This window comes from Geotrypetes seraphini, chromosome 3 (genome assembly GCF_902459505.1).
Source record: "Geotrypetes seraphini chromosome 3, aGeoSer1.1, whole genome shotgun sequence".
In the NCBI taxonomy this organism is placed as follows: Eukaryota; Metazoa; Chordata; class Amphibia; order Gymnophiona; family Dermophiidae; genus Geotrypetes; species Geotrypetes seraphini.
In genome coordinates, this window is record NC_047086.1 from 10037532 (window position 1) to 10059095 (window position 21564).

Genomic DNA, 21564 nt, shown 5'->3' on the forward strand with positions numbered 1-21564 from the left:
TGGAAATGGTAGAGTGTTTTTGCAGGTAAGCCCACTAGTAGAGCGTTGTAGTAATCTAAGAAGGTTTTGGTTCCTATAAAAAGGGTTCCAATAGTACTTTCTGAGACCTTTCATCATGCAGTGTTCTCCCCAGGGCCTTTTAGCTGGGTGCTCCGCCCGGCTAATTTAGATGACCGCCTGGCGAATCCTGCTGCTGCCGCCGATGCTCCTTCCTGGGATGACTTGCTGCCAAAACTTTTGTTTGATGCCTGCCTTTTTTTTTTCCCAGCATGCTTTTACTTGCTTCGGGCCTTCCTCCTTTTCGGGTCCTGCCTACTTTGTTTCCCCAAAGGAAGGACCCGGCAGTGAGGAAGGCCTGAAGCAAGTAAAAGCAGCAAGTTGTAAGCTTCCCTCCGGGGCTCTATCATGTGCATGCCGGCTTTCCTTCTCTTCCCCCCACCACGGGATGCAACTTCCGGTTTCGGAGGGAAGAGAAGGGAAGCCGGCACGCACACGATAGAGCCCCAGAGGGAAGCTTACAACTTGCTGCTTTTACTTGCTTCGGGTCTTCCTCGCTACCGGATCCTGCCTTCGCGGAAACAAAGTAGGCAGGACCTGGCAACGAGGAAGGCCCAAAGCAAGTAAAAGCAGCAAGTTGTAAGCTTCCCTCCATCGCTGACCTATGGAAGATAGGGCAGCGATGGAGGGAAGCTTACAACTTGCCTAGCGACTCTGCCAACGGGTGTGTGAGCTGAGAGGGATAGGAAGAGAAATGCTGCTGCTATACCGAATGGGGGGGAGGGGGAAGAGAAATGTTCTGCTGATGCACCCATTTTGGGGGGAAAGGGGAAGGGAAGAGAAATGCTGTTGCACCAAATGGGGGAGGGGAGGGGAGAGAAGGGGAGGGGGTAGAGAAATGCTGCTGCTGCACCCATTTTGGGGGGGGAGGGGGAAGGGAAGAGAAATGTTGCTGTTGCTGCATCCAATTTTTTGGGGGGAGGGGGAAGAGAAAAGCTGGTGCATCCAATTGGGGGGAAGAGAAAAGCTGCTGCTGCACCCAATTGGGGGGGAGGGAAAGAGAAGTGCTGCAGCAGCACCCAATTGGGGAGGGGAAGAGAAGTGCTGCTGCAGCAGCACCCAATTGGGGAGAGAGAAGGGAGAAGGAAGACCAGGGAAGGGAGAGGAGAGGCAAGAGATGCCAAGACCATGGGAGGGAGGGAAGGAAAGGAGCTACCAGACCATAGGGGGGGGGAGAGATATCAGTGCATAGGGGGGGGGGGGAGGGAGATTCCAGGGCATGGGGGGAGAGAAGGGAAGGAGACAGAAATGCCAGACCATGGGGTGGAGTGGGAAGGAAGGAAGGCAAGGAGAATACAGAGATGCCAGAGCATAGGGGAGGGGGTGAAGCTGAAATGAATCATGTACAAAGGAGAGAAAGGGCACAGGATATACAGTTTATTGAAGGGACATAGAAAGAGGGAAGATGCCATATGGAACAGAGAGCGGGTGGACACTGGATGGAAAGGGCAGAGAGGGTGGGCAGTGGATGCAAGGGGCAGAGAGAGGATGGACAGTAGATGGAAGGGATAGAGAGAGAGAGAGTGCAGAGGCTGGGTATAAGGGGCAAAGAGAGGACAGATGTTGCATGGAAGGGAGCAAGGACAAATGTTGAATAGAAAGAAGAGAGTGAAGAGAAGATGATTAAAGCAGAAACAACAAAAGGTTGAAAAAATTTTTTTTGTTGCTTTACGTAGAATCAAGTAGTATTGTAACTGTAATGATTAAAGTTTATAAATAGGAAATGGAAATAAGGCAGTTTTTTTGGAACTAAACCCCTATCCTCAAGTCAGAACAGGATACCATAGAAGCAGGGGTGCCCAAATGGTCGATCGCAATCGACCAGTAGATCGCAAAGGCAATGTGAGTTGATTGCGTTGCCTTTGCAATCTTTTTCTTCCTGCCTCCCCGAGCCAGGCCAGGCGTGTACAAGCGCCGGACTCACAAGACTTCACTTCCGATGTCAATTCTGACATCGGAGAGGAAGTTCTGGGCCAGCCAATCGCTGCCTAGCTTGCCTGGAACTTCCTCTCCGACGACGTTAGAATTGACATCAGAGGTGAAGTCTTGTGAGTCCGATGCTTGTATGTGCCTGGCCTGGCTCATGGAAACAACAGGGAGAAATCGGCGTGGTGGCTTACGGGGTAGGGAAAGAATCGGGGAAGTGGAGAAATTGATGCGATGTTTTTTTTTTGGGGGGGCAGGGGGAGAGCGAAAGACAGGCAGGCAGGGGGAAGAGAGAAAGAGAGACAGAAAGAAAAGGGGTGTTCCGCAGGGGTCGGTGCTTGGACCGCTGCTATTCAATGTATTTATAAATGATCTAGAAATAGGGATGAAGTACGAAGTAATAAAATTTGCAGACATCAAACTATTTAATGAGGCAAGGACTAAAGAGGACTGCGAAGATTTACAAAGGGACCTGAACAAACTAGGGGAGTGGGCAACGAGATGGCAGATGAAGTTCAATGTAGAGAAATGTAAAGTCTTGCATGTAGGAAACAGAATTCCGAGGTACAACTACACAATGGGAGGGCTGGTAATGGGAGAAAGTAGCCTAGAGAAGGACTTGGGGGTACTAGTAGACAAGACAATGAAACCGTCGGCACATTGTGCAGCGGCCTCTAAGAAGGCGAACAGAATGCTAGGTATTATCAAGAAAGGTATTACAGTCAGAAGGAAAGAAGTTATCCTGCCGTTGTATCGGGCGATGGTGCGCCCACATCTGGAGTACCTCGTCCTATATTGGTCGCCGTACCTTAAGAAGGATATGGCGATGCTCGAGAGGGTTCAGAAAACAGTGACGAGATTGATAAAAGGTATGGAAAACCTTTCATATGCTGAAAGATTGGAGAAACTGGGGCTTTTTTCCCTGGAAAAGCGGAGGCTTAGAGGGAACATGATAGAGACTTATAAGAGTGGAGAGGGACAGATTCTTCAAACTTTCGAAGACTACAAGAACGAGAGGGCATTTGGATAAATTAAGAGGAGACAGATTCAGAACCAATGTTAGGAAGTTCTTCTTCACCCAGAGGGTGGGGGACACCTGGAATGTGCTTCCAGAGGGCTTGGTAGGACAGAGTACGGTACTGGGTTCCAAGAAGGAATTAGATGTTTTCCTGAAGGAAAAGAGGATTGAAGGGTATAGATAGAGGATTAATATGCAGGTCCTGGACCTGATGGGCCGCTGCGTGAGCGAACTGCTGGACATGATGGACCTCTAGTCTGACCCAGCAGAGGCACTGCTTATGTTCTTATGGGAGGGGCAGAAAGAAAATAATATTGGATTTACAGTCAGAAGAAGGAAGTGCAACCAGAGACTCATGAAATCACCGACAAAAAGATAGAAGAAATGATTTTATTTTCAATTTAGTGATCAAAATGTGTCCATTTTGAGAATTTATATCTGCTGTCTATATTTTGCACTATGGCCCTCTTTTACTAAACCACAATAGCGGTTTTTAGCTCAGGGAGCCTAAGAACATCGAGAGCAGCGCAGGGCATTCAGTGCATCACCCTGCGCTAAAAACCGCTATTGCCATTTAGTAAAAAGGGAGGGGGCATATTTGTCTGTTTTTGTATAGTTGTTCCTGAGCTGACATTGCATAGAATCATCTGCCTTGACCTCTTTGAAAACCCACGGAATATAAATGATAATTAACATTTTCTCTGCGTACAGTGTGCTTTGTGTTTTTAAAAATTTTATTGTTGGTAGATCATTTTGACTTGGTCATTTTAAAAGTAGCTCGCAAGCCCAAAAAGTGTGGGGCCCCCTGCAGTAGAGCCATTTCTTGTATGACTGGATGAGCTATATTTATCTTTTTTTGTTGTTGTTGTTTAAATTCATGCAGAAATAAATGGCTAGATTGAACCTAATGACTTCATTAATGCCTTTCCCTTTTTTTAAACCTCTATACCATTTGAAAGAGGGCAAATACTTCTTAAATTTAGTAAAAATATTCTGGCACAAGTGTCAAACCTTAAAAAAGGAAGTCATATTGAGCATTGGAAAATAATAATAATTAACTAATAAAAATAGTACACATTTAGGGTTCCTTTTACTAAGTTGCGATAGTGGTTTTAGCGTGCACTTAACGTGCGCAGAATTGCCACGCGCGCTAGACGCTAACGCCAGCATTGAGCTGGCGTTAGTTTTCCCGCGTAGCATGGGGGGTTTTATGCTGTGGTGCTTCCAGAATCCTGATTGGAAGTTGGATAGGGTAGAGTTTGTTTCCATGAAGTCTCATAGTCGTGTGAGTACTATCTTTTCTAGTATTTTTGAGATAAATGAGAGATTTGAGACTGGTCTATAGCTGCTTGGATTGTCCGGATCCATGGTGTTTTTTTTTAGGAGTGGTGTTACTGCAGCAGATTTCCAGCTCTGTGGTATTATGCCTGATTGTAGGGACTCGTTAATTAGAGGTAAGATGGAGTTCAGGAAAGATTTGCTGGTAGCTAGAAGTGTGGTGGATGAACAGATTGAAGAGAAGAGAGATGGCTTAGTGGAAGACCTGCGAGAAGCAAGTTGCAGTAGTCCAGAATATGGATGAGGGTATTGGCAGTGTGCTCAGAAAGGAAAGGCCAGATTTTAGCGATGTTGTCGAGAAAGAAACAGCAGGTTTTGGTGGTCTGTTGGATATGCAAAGAGAAGGAAAGAGATAAGTCAAAGATGACAGAAATAGAGAACTCAGGAAGAGGACAGGAAGATTTAGGAGGAAAGATAAGGAATTCAATCTCGGCCATGTTTAATTTTAGATGGTGGTGAGATTCCAGGTAACAATGTCAGACAGGCAGACTGAGACTCGGGCATGGATTCCTGTAGAAATTTCAGGTGTAGAGAAGTAGATCTGTGAGTCGTCAGCATAGAGGTGATATTGAAAGCCATGGGAGGCGATTAGAGAACCAAGGGAAGAAGTATCGAAATTTTTTTCCCTGAATCGGGCAGCACTAGCGATTAGTACTGTGTCCTTCTTCATGTATGGTGACTACTGCTGGACGCAGTACTCCAGGTGAGGGTGTACCATGGCCCGATACAGTGGCATGATAACCTTCTCCAATCTGTTCATGATCCCCTTAATCATTCCTAGCATTCTGTTTGCCCTTTTCGCCAGGGCCGCACATTGTGCGGACAGCTTCATCGACTTGTCGACTAGTACTCCCAAGTCTCTTTCCTGGGGTGGTCTCTCCGAGTACTGCACCGGACATCCTGTATTCGTGAATAAGATTTTTATTACCGACATGCTTCACCTTACACTTATCCACATTGAACCTCATTTGCTATGTCGCGGCCCATTTCTCGAGCGTGTTTATGTCACGTTGCAGATCTTCGCAATCCTCCTGCGTTTTCACTACTCTGAAGAACTTCATATCGTCTTCAAATTTAATCACCTCACTCATCGTACCACTTTCCAGATCGTTTATAAATATGTTATAGAGCACAGGTCCAAGCACCGAACCCTGCTGCACTCCACTCGTGACGCTTTTCCAGTCTGAGTATTGTCCATTTACCCCCACTCTCTTGTTTTCTATCCACCAGCCAGTTTTTAATCCACGTGAGTATTTCACCCTCTATTCCATTGTTCGCAATTTTTTGAAATAGTCGAATGTCTTCTGAAAATCCAGATATACAATGTCGACTGGGTCGCCTTTGTCTATCCGCCTGTTTACTCCCTCGAGGAAGTGCAGCAAGTTCGTCAAGTAAGATCTTCCTTTGCTGAAGCCATGCTGGCTGGCCTCATCAGATTGTGTCCGTCAAGGTGCTCAATGATGCGGTCCTTTATCAGCGCCTCTACCATCTTTCCCAGTACCAAGATCAGACTCACCGGTCTGTAGTTTCACGGATCACCCCTTGAACCTTTCTTGAAGATGGGCATAACATTCGCCATCTTCCAGTTTTCCGGAATTGTTCCTGATTTGATCGACAGATTGGCTATTAGTTGAAGCAGTTCAACTATTGCCCCTTTCAGTTTCTTGATTACTCTCGGATAGATGCCATCCGGTCCCGGGGATTTATCATTTTTAAGCCTATCAATCTTCCTGCATACCTCTTCTAGACTGACCGTCAACCCTGTTAGTTTCCCATCTTCATTTCCCATGTAAAGTCTGTTGGCTTCCGGTATGTTGTGCATATCCTCTTCGGTAAACACAGACGCAAAAAATGTGTTCAGTTTGTCGGAGATGGTTTTGTCCTCCTTTAGCACTTCCTTTATTCCATGGTCATCCAACGGCCCCACCTTCGCGGGTCATTTCCCCTTAATATATTGAAAGAACGGCTTGAAGTTTTTTGCCTCCTTGGCTATTTTTTCCTCATAGTCTCTTACCGCCTTATGGCACCTGCTTTGATGCTGTTTTGCTTTTTCCATTTTTTACCTTTTCCATTCCTTATATGAAGTCTTCTTATCTCCGATAGCTTTCTTCATCGCTAAAGTGAACCATGCTGGTTCCTTGTTCTTTTTCCTCTTAGATCTCTTGTTGATACGCGGTATATATAGATTTTGCGCCTCGGTGAGGAGGAGGACCCCCCAGGCACCGTCTTCATAGGGGGCACCAGTGCCTGTACCTCTCCACTTCTTTGATCCCCACTGTGTACCTCTTTAGGTGTTCCCTGGCATGAGCAGCATCTTCCACTTGCTGCTCATGCCAACCTCGGCTCCCTTCTGACCTCACTTCCTGGTTATGAGACCAGGATGTGACGTCAAAAGGGAGCCAAGGCTGGAACAAGCAGCAGGTGGAAGATGCTGCTCATGCCGGTGAACATTTCAAAAGGTATATGGGGCGGGGGGCACTCAAGTGGCGGGAAAGAGTGGGGGGACACAGCATAGCAATGCTGGGTGCCCCCACCCTGGATGCCTACCTCCCTCACTAAGCCACTGGGTCAAGGATAGCTTGAGACAAAAGAAAGTCAAGACAAAGGCAGCAAACTGCACATTTGAGTAACTTGGATAAGAAGGGGGGGAGGGAGAGAGGGTGATAGTTGGAGGGACAAGTAGGGTCCAGTGAGGGTTTTTTGAGGAGCAGCATAACTATGGCATGTTTAAAGGCATCAGACATAGTTGCAGTAGAGAGCATTAGGTTGAAGATATGGCAGCTAGAAAGGATGACAGTAGGAGAGATGGTGATCAGCTGGGTGCCTTGCATAGTAACATAGTAAATGACGGCAGATAAAGACCTGAATGGTCCATCCAGTCTGCCCATTAGTTATACCCATTACAAATACATGATTAGATTAACTTGTCTCTTTTTTGATATTTCTGGATCATAGACTCTAAAGTCCACCTGGGATTGTCCTAGGTTCCAACTGCTTAAGTTGCCATCTAATCAAGTCATTGTGACATCACTGATGAGTTTGGCTCTTAGGCATTGGTGGATGAGGCATTATGACATCACAATCACAGCTCTGGAATGTTGCTATTCTTTGGGTTTCTGCCAGATAACATAGTAAAATACAGCAAGGCTAGAGTCACTAAGCAAATAGATCGTGTACCGATCAGTTTGTGACCCGTTTGCGACCCGATTTCCCTCCGACCCGATTCACTAACTTTGTGGCCGATCACCTCCGATCCAATTCCGATCCGTGCATGCAAATGAGGGGAAATGGCTTGCAAAGTAGGAAAGGCCGCGATTCACTAACAAAAAGCAAGCGACTGCTAAGGACCAGTCACTTGTGTAAAAGCCCTGCTTTCTGCCCCAATTCTCCTGCTCTGGCCGCCCTGCTCTCTGCCCTGATCTCCTGATCCTCTCTGCCCCTATCTGCTCTGGCCACCCTGCTCTTACCCCAAATCTCTCCTGCCCTTCCCCGCACTGCGAGCACGAGGTTTTTAAAGCGGGTTAAAACCACGGGCTCACGAAAAAGTAAAAAAAGTAAAAGATATTTTGCTGCTCTGCCGGGCATGGAGGGCTAGCGCATACGCAGACCATCTACATATGGTCTGCGCATGCGTCGGGATCAGCCCCCCGGGCACGGATCGGATCACTCACGGATCGGATCGGATCCGTGCCCTTAGTGAATCTAGCCCAAAGACCAGAACAGTCCATCCAGTCTGCCCATTTGTTATTCTCATTAAAAAGTACATGATAGAATTAACTTGTCTCTTCTTTGCTATTTCTGGGCCATAGACTGTAAAGTCCACCTGGGATTGTCCTAGGTTCCAAATGCTGAAGTTGCCATCTCATCAAGCCATTGTGACATCACTGCTGAGGTCGCTCTTAGGCATTGGTGGAATGAGGCATTATGACATCACAATCTCGGCTCTGAAAATGTTGCTACTCTTTGGGTATTTGCCCGGTAAAATAGTAAACGATGCCAGATAAAGACCTGATTGGTCCATCCAGACTGCCCATTAGTTATTCTCAAAAAGTACATGATTAAATGAACTTGTCTCTTCTTTGCTATTTCTGGGTCATAGACTGTAAAGTCCACCTGGTATTGTCCTAGGTTTCAAATGCTGAAATTGCTGTCCAAGCTCACTCCAGCCTATCCAACCATCCTGTTTGCAGGATATCTACCATAAAGTCTAACTCCATCCTTCACTTATCTTAACTACATTTTATCACCTATTCTAAACTAAAGCCAGATATGAGGTTGGACACCTCCTTTCATAAACAGGCACTGGCCATATTCTCAGATCCAGCAATTATGTCTTTAATGAAGAGGTAGCCTTGAGCATAGTGTCGTCATGGGACACATTTGTCTTGGGGCTGATGCAGGAAGTTAGCCCGGTTAGCAAGATGCGCATGGCGTATTACAATCAATCTAATGAGACTATTAGCTATTGAGCCTCAATACAAAGACCTATCTAGAAATCTTTAAGGCGAGCACGACCTTAGAGCTTAAGTGCCAAGTCTGAGGAAGCATAGAAGCGTTAGTCGAGATGATTTAATGCCTTTTTGGAGGGTTGTGAGCATAATAGTACCCACAAGAGGGGGAGGCATAGCAGAAAAAAAAATATCTGCATAGGTATTGGAAGGTAATATGCAAAAAATTCTTGCAAGGCTGATACTGTATTTATGGCAGAATAACATTCCAGCACATGCATAGATGCATTATGTTGCCCAGATATGTGCACAATCCTAGCCGCCCACAAGTAGCGTACAAGCTTTGAATTTGTATACGATTAGCTTATTGCATCAGGAGGCAGGTTTGAGCTAGAAGTTGTGTGTCCAGCCAAGGTAAAGGGCTTTGAAACACAGCTTTCTGAATCGAACCCTTGAAAAGAAAGTTGGAGGGCAGATAGAGAAGCTCGTTGCCTCCTCCAACTGCTGTGACATCACTTTGCAGATCCCTGATCTATAAGAATGTTCTGTCCAGGAATTTATTTGTGTGCATATCCAGGGGCTAATGTCTTAATGGCTCTTAGAGCCTTTTCTAATCCAAGCCTGAGTGTGGGTGTGCAAAGACGACGTGAGGACTGGCCAAATATACCGTATGCAACAAATATAATTCAAAAAACAACTGACGTTCAAATGTTGATATAATATTACATCATAAACAGCATCTTAATGTATATTTTCTGTAAACCGCTTAGAACCTAACGGATGTAGCGGTATATAAGAAATAAATTACATTACATTACATTACATTCAGTATAAAACGTCTACACTTTCTTTTCTCTATTTCTTATCTGGTCTTGCTGGATGGACATTGTTCTAATTCATTCTCATCTGTCCCCCTTAGGGGATTTAATCCCCTGCCCAGGAAGGGAATGGAGCCCCCAGATGTAATCTGTTGTCAAAAAGCCACCAATTGCTGCCTGCAAGCCTTGATTTCCATGAAAGGGTGGGGGGAGAGAAAACCCTCTCCAAAGTCATTTGGGAACGTCCTTGTCATTGAATGCATTCAACCCCCCCTTCCCCAAAAAGCTGCTGCTACTTGATGGGTGTCTCTGGCACAAATCAGCTCCCCTGCGCACAGAGCGGGTCACTCCCTTCGTCCCCCTATCCATTCTCATCTGAGGGAGTTTGGGGCCATTCCGGCCTCCCAAGGCAGGGAGGAGGGGGGGAAGTCAAAGCTAATCCTGCCCAGGAATCAAGCAAAGAGAAAGCCAACAATAATCAAGTCAAGCGGAAAAAATGAATGCGAAAATCCCTATTCTGGCTGCCTGCGTTTCCCAGCACTGCCCTGAAGGAAAGGGGCTCGTTTGCCATTCGAAGCAGATGCCCGGGGGAGAATCAGGGGGTCGGGGTGGCTTGCTAGACTCACACGATGCTAAAGACACCATTTCAGAGCAAAAAGAAAGGGGGCGGGGGAAGCCCCTTTGCACTGGCAATAACCAGACTTCCTTGGGTCTAAGGAGGGGGCCCCCGAGCACCAGGGGCCCCACAGCAGGGGGACACAGTCTGTGTAAGAAGGGGGATTTCCCAGAATCCATAAAGGGAAAGTGCTGCCCGTGTAGAGGGCTTAGGGGCGTTGGCCACTGCCCTGGGAGACGACAGTTCAGACTTTTTGCAAAGTCTCCACGCTGACACCTACAATTATCCCCAGTGAGGCACTGATCCCTTTACAGCTCAGCAAAAGAGTATTCAGGAGGCCGGGCAGACAGTGGGCCATGTGAAAGATTGATTTTATACAGAGAAAACAACTTTATTCCCTTACCGGGGGGGGGGGGGGGGGGGCCTCTGAGTCTGTCTGCTGATTTTGTTTTTTTAAACCTTGAATCTGTTTGTTTTCTTTATGGAGAATTTGGGTCCTAATTGCCTCATTGCATTAGGACTGGTTTTTTTCATTTTGGACAGACCCAAATGACTTTGTATTGACTGGAACCCCCTAAACAGAAAATTGATTCAGAAGCTCTGGTTTAAAGAAGGCCTTGCTAAAGAAAATGGTATTAGTATGTGCCGTATGGTTTCTATGTATAGATAGCTAGATCTACATGTAAGTTTACACTTTAAATTGATCGTTACAGTTCTACTTCCCTTGTAAGTTTTTTATTTCATGGTACCTTAAATGAATATATTCCTATTTTAATTGTTGTTTCCATGATGGGAAGGTTTTGTGAGTATTGAGCAGGTGAAATGCCACAGGACTTCTTTGACTAACAGGGGCTCCTATTTTGAATAAAACCAGCCCAGACGCTCCCCCCCCTCATCTCTGAAAGTTAGATGGCTTAAAGAGCTTCTCTTTCATTCTGATGTAATGTTGCTGGTAAGAACATGTACTATTTAAAGGGTTGGAAAGGCCGGAAGAAGAGGGAATTTATTTGCTCATTTCCACCGAGAGCAGCGGTGCTGCTGTGCTGATCGCCATCAATATTGAAAGAAGCTACAGGGGAAACTGCGGGAATATAGACCATAAAAGAGAATTTCTAAAAGAGGTGGATGTAGCCAGTTTAACGATCTCTAGCACAATATGATGGTAATTTTTATAAAATCTGTTTAAGGGCTAAACCCTGTTTTCCTCAGGAAAAAGAAAAAGAGCTTTTATTAAATTCCCCTGAGGTTGCAGATGTATAAAGTAGGCGTGGAGAACACTGGAAGCTAGGCGTACATGACCTGAGTATGGGCACAGATGAAGTTTCAGCGGAGACATAACTGCGCTCTTATGTTAAATTAAATACCACTTATAGCTATGGTGGCGCAGGTTCTGTAAGGCTGTCTTTTTAAAATAGCCCCCAAATAAGTGCCTGCTTGCGCATCTTACCTAGGTCATTGGAACCAGCTCCGTGGGAGCCATGGGTACTTGGCCACCTCCAATATTGAGCAAACACCCTTGACCATGTCTAAAGGGGGGGGGGGGTAATTTCTATTGGGTTTAGAATCCCCAATTATTTAAGAAAAGTTGGTTCCTATAACCTCCTAGGCCATACTATGAAGTTATCCAAAACCCCCACAAGCTCAAGAACATAAGAACTGCTGTCCTGGGACAGATCGGAGGTCCATGAAGCCCAGTATCCTGTTTCCAACAGTGGCTAACCCAGGTCCAAACTTAATGGGGGTCTGCTCTTCCTAAATGAGGTTTTACAGCAAGGTAAAAGTCAGTCTTGTTAGAAGCAATGGCACGCCAGCTTTATTAATTAGCGCCGCTGGCAAAACAGCAACGTAATTGGGATTACACTGATCTTTAGGGAAGCGGCAGCAGATAATCCCAATCCTGTGTATTGGTGTTAGACTGGAGTTCCGACTTTAATTGTAGATTATAGGAACCAAAGGAGGATAACTGGAACTTTTTTTTTTTTTGGGGGGGGGGTGCAGGGGAACCATAGAATTGGAAGCAGGCATCATTTTCTGATAAATCCCCCCCCCAAAATAAAAATCATCCCAGGTCTTGAAGCAAGTGTTTATACTGTAGCTTTTTATATTTCAGTGTGTTCATTATACATAAAAAGAGGAGGGGGTCTGTACATCTCCCATCCCCTTTAAATCTCACAACAGCCCTATAACCCTTAAACCCCTTTCTGGTGCTTATTTTTGGTTTTAAATACACACATAGACCACCGCTGCCAGTCCTAGCAGGTGAAATGAAAGTGGGGAAAACAAGGGTTTGTCTTCCCTGATGAGAAGGGGGGCTCTTGAAAAGTCAATCCCAGACCCACTTTCTCCTCTCCCACCTAGCACGAGGGGGGTGGGGGGGTTACATGGTCTCTCAGAAGGAGCATTTCGCCCGGCCCCTGGTGATCTTGGAAGGATGCTTGAGCCGCTCTCTAATCCTAATGAATGATTTCTGTCCCCCTGTGGCTGGGCTCCCAGCTCATGCAAATCAGCTCTTCACCAGTTCCCCCCCCCCTTTGCTCCTGCATTAACTGACTCTTATCTTTAATCATATGCTGAACTGCTCAGCAGCCCAGCCAGCGGCGCATCTTGATTGCTCTAATCAATAAGAAATGATACAGTAGCATTATAAGCTCTATTGGCTTTTAAATGCTGCCGGCAAGCCCTCTAGATGCAGGTCCCCTTCATCCTTATTTATTAAAACGATCTCCAGCTAACAGCGGATGCAAATAGAAAAATGAACAGGGGATAAACTAGAGACGCTTGGCACCTCCACCCCCCTCCCCATTTGCACGGAGAAGCAGCTCCTTGGCAATTTGCTGCTTGAAGTCAACTCTGGAGGTTTTGCAAAGGTGCAGAAAAGGACAAATATGAAAGAGATTTGAAATAACAAAAAAAACAACAACCCCAAAACAAGCAAGCAATCAGGCCTGGGTGGATGTAAGGCTATCTTATACTGTAGAGTCCCTATAATTGTGTAATCTTGCAATCAATTCAAAGTTGCCTGCTATCACAAGGAGCTCCTGATGCCCTTGAAGGTCAAACTGTGCAGGAGATAGGACAAGCCCATAGGGCAAAAAGAGTAGTGGCAAAAGAAGGGCTGGAATCAGACACCTTTACGTCTGTTTTTCATTTTCATGCCAGGTTGCTCTGAAACCTCCAGTTTCACAACTAAAGATGAATCTGGAAAGGGATCTGATCCATCAAATTTCCAGCGTCCTAGTGAGAAACCTACATCTCTTTTGGCAGGGAGGAACTGGATTTCGTATGCTCTAAAACAGAAACTCTTACCTGCTGCAAAAGTCTTGCATTGCCCTTGGAGGGGGGGGCGGATTGGGGCATCAGTGTTGTCTTACATCACCTTTGGATTTGGACGGCACTGAGTGAAAAGTAGGTAGGAGACAGCCGATCTTTATCCACTTCGTCCAAACAGGCCCAGGGCCACATGGCTAATAAGTAGACTTTTATTCGAGAGGAATCCTAAGCCCATCTCCGCTTCTGTGTACTTGCATAGTCCGAGAGTGCAAAGATGTGGCTGAAAGTGAATTAATAGAGAGCAAACATTACTAAACTCAGCTCTCTTCTGTAAAATAGACATTTCTGGTTTCCTGAACACCTCCCCCTGACTTAAAAATTATACAGCAATATAGGTATAATGAAGTAATACCTACACACGTGTTAAATCCTTATCGGGAATGTGGTATCTGACCGAGATCTTATTCCTTTTATACTCAAAAGAGAGTTAGCTGCAAGCTGGGATGATACGTGATGTTTCAATAATTATATTTGAAAGCAATCCTTTATTGAAGATTTAAAAAAAAAAAAAACCAACAAAAACCCAACCCCAAACACACACACAGCAGAAATGTATTTTAAGCCATTGGTCTTGAAATAATTTTCTGTGTGGGGGTTTTTTTGTGTTTTTTTTTACAGGGGAGAAGGATGGGAAAATAAATCAATCCAGTGCTTATTCGCTTAATTTTGGAGTCTCCTTTTGCCAGTACATTTAAAGAATTAGTAAAACAATGGCAGTATTTTTTTTTTCCGTTCTCTTTGGAAGCTAAACGGACTCCAATTGCTATAAATGCCCACATCTGGATTCCCATTGAGACAATAACATGAAGCAAAGCAACGCCGAATAATTTATAGCAGGTCTTTTGCAAGGGAAGAGGTGTTTATTTCATGAGGGGCTACAAACGAAATGAAAATAAGACGAAAGCCAGCTGGGATTGAATTATGTCCAACTTGTTAGGGGTTTCTTCCCTGATGCCACCCTGCCTTGAAAGGCATTCGCAAACCTCTGCAATTTCACCTTTGCCATGCAGCATAATGGAATTATTATATATATATATATATATATATATATATATAGGCCCTGCAGGAATCTGTATGGTGGACAGAAAAAAACAGAAACAAATTTTTTTCCTGCAGATAATCTTTCTATAACAACAAAAAAAAAGAGACAGAGGATACAGCAGTTTCACAATTAATAGCACTGTTTCCCATCTTTTCTGGTCTGTCTCCCTCACTCTTCACTTTTGCAAGGTTATAAAGCTTCTCAGGTTTGCATTTTAAAGACACAGAAAAGGTAACCTGTTACCTGACCTAAGCGAAAAGGTAAAGCTTTTTTATTATTATTATGTTATAAAAGTCATGGAGAAATACCATAGTTTCCCCTCCTTTCATTGCATCTTTCAATTTACATATTTCTATTTAAAAATACAAGAAATGGATTCGGCAGTCTTCTGCACCACGGTTAAAACAATAGATTTAAACCCACGATTGGAAAATAGTTCATTCCAGAAGACAATCAACTGCATTAAAATCCAAATTGCCCTTATCCCTACCTCCCCCCCCAAGACAAATCTGATTTCCTAAGCAAAGAATGTTAACATATAAAAAGGAAAAAGAACAGTGAACCTTTTTATCCAACTAATGTAGCATATTTCTTCGCTAGTTTTCAGGAGCCGCACTCCTTTGCTCAGATGCTCTGCGCAGAATGATAATATTTCTATGAAATTTTTGATCGAAATGTTTGGGGGAGGGGGGAGGGGAGGGTATAAATGTGTTTTTAAGAAAATGTTAAAAGAAATACAAGAGATGTTCACAGGGTTTTAATGATGTAATATTGTGTTCTTGATGTTAGATAGAAAAATGAATAAAGAATATGAAAAAAACCCAAACCCAAAAATAAAATGATATGACGTGAACTTTGTTAGACTAGCTTTATATATTTCTTGAGCAGAGGAATCAAGTTTTAGCTCCTGGAAATTAGTCATGCAATAAATAAACATAGTCCAATAAAATTCTTTATTTTGTGCACTCAAGCAGACTAAAGGCATCTAAGTGCACATTTTTACATGAGAGGGTCTGAGCAAGATCCACCTGGCTAGAGACTTAAAACCAAAGTGCTTTATTGGGGGGGGGGGGAGGGAAGAGCTTACAAAAATCGGGTACTTTTATAGTGCTCGAGATTTGACGAAAAAGAAGAAAACAAAACACTAAAAGGAAAGATAGGCCAGGAATGAAGAAAGTGAAAAAGAGATTTCATATGATTCTGTTTTGAAAAAGAATAATAGTGGAAATAAGAAAAAGAGAGTGATAGAAGTTAAAAAGGGAAAGCGAGAACAAAGGAGAAGATGCTCTGATTTGCTTTGGGGGGGGGGAGCCCTGACTAGCAGTATTATCCCGGACGCCGCCTTATCAAGAGCCCCCTAATTTCGCATTAAAGACCCATTGACTGCAGCGGCGTGATTGAAGGGTTTTTGAACAATTAACATAATCAGAAAATGAGCCGAGCTAATTTTTTATTCAACTCATTACTTTTTAGTCAGGGATTTCTTTTAATTAATATAGCTCCTTCTGTGCAAATAACAAAGCGTCGGCCGGGAGAGCCTGAGGAGAGCCGGATGCTGCCCGGGGCTGGGGAGGAGAGAATGATCTTGATACCTGGGGAGGTCATTTGGACTGAGTGGCAGAAGTGGCAGGGAGAATTTGCCCTTACTAAGAAAAAGTCAGAGGATTTGGGGAGGGGGTATTTTGGAAAATAGGGATCTGGATTTTCAGACATCCAGGGTCATCTAGGGACACTGCAACTCGCCCAGCCAGCCACATGAGAGCAATCGCTTTTCATACTTTTTGAATCGGGCTGTCTGCCCTTCTGGATTACATCGGAGCTGATAGAAAAGCTCTGGCTGCCTTATTGGAGCTTGGGGGGGGGGGGGGGCGAAAAGAAAAAGCACAGTCGCCCCCTGCTGGAAAAACAGGGGACCAATGGACTCCCCCAGAACAACACATGGCAAACTGTAAGCAGAGAAAGAGGATCTCAATCAAAAGGCAAACAGGAAAAAAGTCCTCCTGGAGCCTTGGAGGACTAAGAAACGCAGAAAAAAACACAGATTTAGTTCCAGGCTGGAGGTTTGGGGCAGTCCTGGAATTCTGACCACACCACTACAAATCCCACTCTGTTTGGGGATGTGAGTTTAAAATCAGGACTGTCCCCAAATCTGCAGCCTGGGACTAGGTGTCTCTGGAGGCACATGCACATTTACTCACAGCAGTTCTGCAAAAGGCTCAGACCAGCCCTGGATTTCAGACAACCTTTAGTACTAATTTAAAGAGATGGCATGGGGGGGTGGGAGGTGCTACATGCCTTCTCCCTACACCTGGGAAACTTGGCAGCTCTCATTCTCTCCTCAGACCTCAGAATACCTGCCTCAGCCTGGGCTTAAGTTTGTCAGATTGAGGGTTTTGTGCTAAATCTAAGGAAATCTGTGAACTTGTTAATTTTTTAAGAAACTACTAGCAATCATCATTTCCATAGCGCTACTTAACAACCAACAAATTAATTGTTCCAGAGTTAAGCCATCTTTTTTTTCTCTCTTGAGAATGGATTAAAAAAGAAACATTCAGCAATCCACCTAGTGGCAAAGTACACTGGTACCTTTCTATCTGCCTACCTTTAAGAGATTTTCAAAGAGAAATTACAGTCTAATATCAAAAGAAAGCTGAGAACCTGTATTTAGGTCAGTTTTAGGAGACTATTTTTTAAAAAAAACATCATGGGACTTGCGTGTGTTAGGTATTTATTTTTAAATTTTGTAGATCTCTTCTTGGAATTGTACTCAAGCCGATGTGCATAAAATAAAGGGGAAGAGCAAACCTCCGCAGTGTCACAATCAGAAGAGAATGAGGGCAAAGATGGCCAACGGGCTTTTTATATACCACTTGGCCAAAAAGCAATGTTACTTACCGTAACAGTTGTTATCCAGGGACAGCAGGCAGCTATTCTCACTAGTGGGTGATGTCATCCGACAGAGCCCCGATACGGACATCTTGCAAGCATGTCTTGCTTGAAGAAACTCAGAAGTTTCGAGATGCCTGCACCGCGCATGCGCCAGTGCCTTCCCGCCCGATGCTCCGGGCGTGTCTCCTCAGTTCAGGTAGCTAGCAGAGAAGCCAACCTTCTTAAAGTCTGGCACGCTGTCTGCCTCGATCACCTGCACAAGCTTCCAGTGCAGGTGATCAAGGCAGACAGCGTGCCAGACTTTAAGAATAAATGGGATACCCATGTGGGATCCCTACGAGGGTCAAGATAAGGAAATTGGGTCATTAGGGCATAGACAGGGGGTGGGTAAGCAGAGTGGGCAGACTTGATGGGCTGTAGCCCTTTTCTGCCATCATCTTCTATGTTTCTATGTATGTCCCAAGTTCATGCCTCCTCCCTACCTTCCAGCCTGTATCCCAAAATCATGGCCCTCCCATGTCCAAACGCGCTCCTTCCTCCTCTCCTTTCTCCCAGATCATGTCCCCTCTCTCCCTACTTGCTCACACCAGGGTCACACTCACTTCTTTCAGAGCTGTCCAGTTGGGCTGCTCATTCCTACCTTCAGCGGCACTTGTTGCAGGGACACGGGCAGCAACTGCATGTGGCTGACCCACAAACCTTCTCTCTGACATCAGAGCTGATGCTTGAGGGCGCTACGGAACATTACAAATGCAAGGCCCAGTGATGACCCCTGAAGTCTTCTGGGGCGGCACTCCTCATCATTCTTGCTGGTTTTCTGCTACTCTTTGACTCTCTACCCAAGCTCATGACACAAAGAGGAAAGTGGATAAGAACATAAGAATAGCCTTACTGGGTCAGACCAATGGTTCATCAAGCCCAGTAGCCCGTTCTCATGGTAGCCAATCCAGGTCACTAGTACCTGGCCAAAACCCAAGGTGTAGCAATATTCCATGCTACCAATACAGGGCAAGCAATATTCCATGCTACCAATAAAGGGCAAGCAGTGGCTTCCCCCATGTCTTTCTCAATAACAGACTATGGACTTTTCCTCCAAGAACTTGTCCAAACCTTTCTTAAAACCGGCTACGCTATCCGCTCTTACCACATTCTCTGGCAACGCGCATTCCAGAGCTTAACTATTCTCTGAGTGGAAAAAAAATTTCCTCCTATTGGTTTTAAAAGTATTTCCATGTTAACTTCGAGTGTCCCCTAGTCTTTGTAATTTTTGACGGAGTGAAAAATCGATCCACTTGTACCCATTCTACTCCACTCAGGATTTTGTAGACTTCAATCATATCTCCCCTCAGCTGTCTCTTTTCCAAGCTGAAGAGCCCTAACCATTTTAGTCTTTCCTCATACGAGAGGAGTTCCATCCCCTTTACCATCTTGGTCGCTCTTCTTTGAACCTTTTCTAATGCCACTATATCTTTCTTGAGATAAGACCAGAATTGAATGCAATGCTCCAAATGAGGTCGCACCATGGAGTGATACAGGGGCATTATGACATTCTTAGTCTTGTTAACCATCCCTTTTTTAATAATTCCCAGCATCCTGTTTGCTTTTTTGGCTGCCACCGCACATTGGGCAGAAGGTTTCATCGTATTGTCTACAATGCTACCCAGATCCTTTTCTTGGGCACTAACCCCCAAAGTGAACCCTACCATCTGGTAACTGTGATTCAGGTTATTCTTCCCAATGTGCATCACTTTGCATTTGTCCACGTGCTTGAAGGAGAAAGCATTTTTCAGTGGATGAAGAAAATGCATTTGGAAATGCCTATGTTCTTCAGCATAACATAATAAAAAAAATCCTTTTTTTAAAAAAATCTTTATTCATTTTACATCTTACAACAAGTGTAACAATGGATAACTGTTAAATTGAATTGAATACAAAACTTGAATCTCTATCATATTCAACATTAAAACATTAAAATTTTTAACCCATTCCTTCCCAATCCAACTATAACCTATGTGTTCACAAAGCTCATATACAATATTCTTTATTATTGATCTAAATATTTAATAAAATTATAAAATCCCTCCCCATCCCTTCCTTCTTATTGCATTTATAATGGAAAAATGGTATTTATTAATTACAATATCTTGTCATGGCCCCCAGATTTTATTAAAATTATTATAGTTCCCTCTTTGTATAGCAATTGCTCTTTCCATTTTATAGATGTGACATAATGAATTCCACCAGAAGCAATAATTGAGTCTATACCAGTTCTTACAATTAAATGTGATTTGTTGTATGGTTTCAAACAACAGGCCTACGTAGATGAAAAACTTTTAGCTAAAAAATTAGTTTTACGCTTAGCCAAGGCTCTCCCTTTCATTAATGATATGCACCAAACTGGGTTTGTTGCTAAGAGACATTCATCTAACACAGGGGTCTCAAAGTCCCTCCTTGAGGGCCGCAATCCAGTCGGGTTTTCAGGATTTCCCCAATGAATATACATGAGATCTATGTGTATGCACTGCTTTCAATGCATATTCATTGGGGAAATCCTGAAAACCCGACTGGATTGTGGCCCTCAAGGAGGGACTTTGAGATCCCTGATCTAACACCAGATTGGCTCTTCATATGTTGAACTTAACAAAAGCCATGAATGATCCGGCTTTTTCTGTGTCCTTGGATGCAGAAAAGGCCTTTGATTGGGTGGAATGGACCTTCATGTCTATGGAATGGTTTGGAATGGAGTCAGGATTTATACGAATGATTCAAACATTGTATAGCGCCCCTGCAGTTAGATTATATATAAATAATAATTTTTCTGAATGTTTTAGTTTGCAGAGGGGAGTTAGACAAGGCTGTACCCTGTCTCCTTTGTTGTTTGATATTGTATTAGAACCCTTGTCATTAGCTATCCAACAAGTAAATGAAATACAGGGTATTCCTTATTCAGATCGGGGATATAAGGTCTCTGCATACACAGATGATATATTGCTTCATTTGAGAAATCCTGAAAAGACCATTCCATGCTTACTTGAATTGATTGAAAAATTTGAAAAATTCTCAGGTTATAAAATAAATTGGAGTAAATCAGAAGCTCTTCCACTAAATGTGCATTGCACAAAAGGTTTGTTTGATTCATTTTCTTTTATATGGAAGGAAGATGGATTAAAATATTTAGGAATTTGGATTAAAAATATGCTGGAAGACACAATGAAAGAATTTTCTTATTTTTTAATAAAAAATCTTTGTTGCTGAAGGTAACAGAAATGTGCGAGCAATGGAACCCTTTACATCTTTCTTGGTGGGGGAGAGTTCAAACAATTAAGATGATGATATTGCTTGTGGTTTGTTATCAAATGAGTATGATACCAGTTTTTTTAGAGGGTCCTTTTATAAAAAGTTAAACAGTATTCTTACCAAATTTGTTTGGCTAGGTAAAACTCCTGGAATTGCTCTAGTATCTTTACAAAAATCAATTAGAGGGTGGGGTAAATTTTCCAAATTTTTATAGGTATCATCGAGCCTATATTTTGCACCAGGGTATGTACTGGGTCCTCCCAGAACTCATAGATAATACCCCAGACTGGTTATGGTTGGAATGGCGACTCATGTTTCCTCTACGATTATGTCATGTTCATAATAAAAAAATCTGAAGACAGGCTGGTAGGGTAGATGTCATTGACACATACTGGTCAGCAGTGTCACAGCCTGGCATGGGAAGATAGTTGGCCAGATTGGCTGTGCAGGTCTCGTAACTGAATGTTGCTAGCACCCACATAACCAAATACTGCCTCTATAGCACTACTATCTGCCCTTTCAGTAGTAGTCAGAGCTGATAGTAGTAGTAGTAGTCAGAGCTGATATTCAGTGGCACTGCCAGTTAGGTGTGGCTGACTATTGGGGGATGAGCATCCAGGAGCAATTTTAAGCAGGCCGGGGCCTCTCCAGTCCACTTAAATGCTTTGAAAATCAGCTGGTGTCTGGATTCTCTCTCTAATGAGGAAAGGAAAGGAAGAGCTATGGAACCTGAATAAACTTGGAAAAGGTAGTGGAATGGTTTCAAAACTAGAGGCTGAATTTGA

At 43.9% G+C, this 21564-nt stretch overlaps 1 protein-coding gene across 2 annotated transcripts in view; it reads right to left on the bottom strand.

The window, feature by feature from the left end:
• The window catches only part of NR2E1 (nuclear receptor subfamily 2 group E member 1), a 232023-nt gene that overhangs the window by 204410 nt on the left and 6049 nt on the right, over positions 1–21564 (bottom strand). For both annotated transcript variants that reach the window (XM_033937016.1, XM_033937017.1), the window contains exon 2: positions 13528–13771. In XM_033937016.1, the coding sequence (XP_033792907.1) occupies positions 13528–13578 (51 nt within the window). In that variant the 5' untranslated portion in view covers positions 13579–13771. The remainder of the gene's footprint in view (positions 1–13527; positions 13772–21564) is intronic.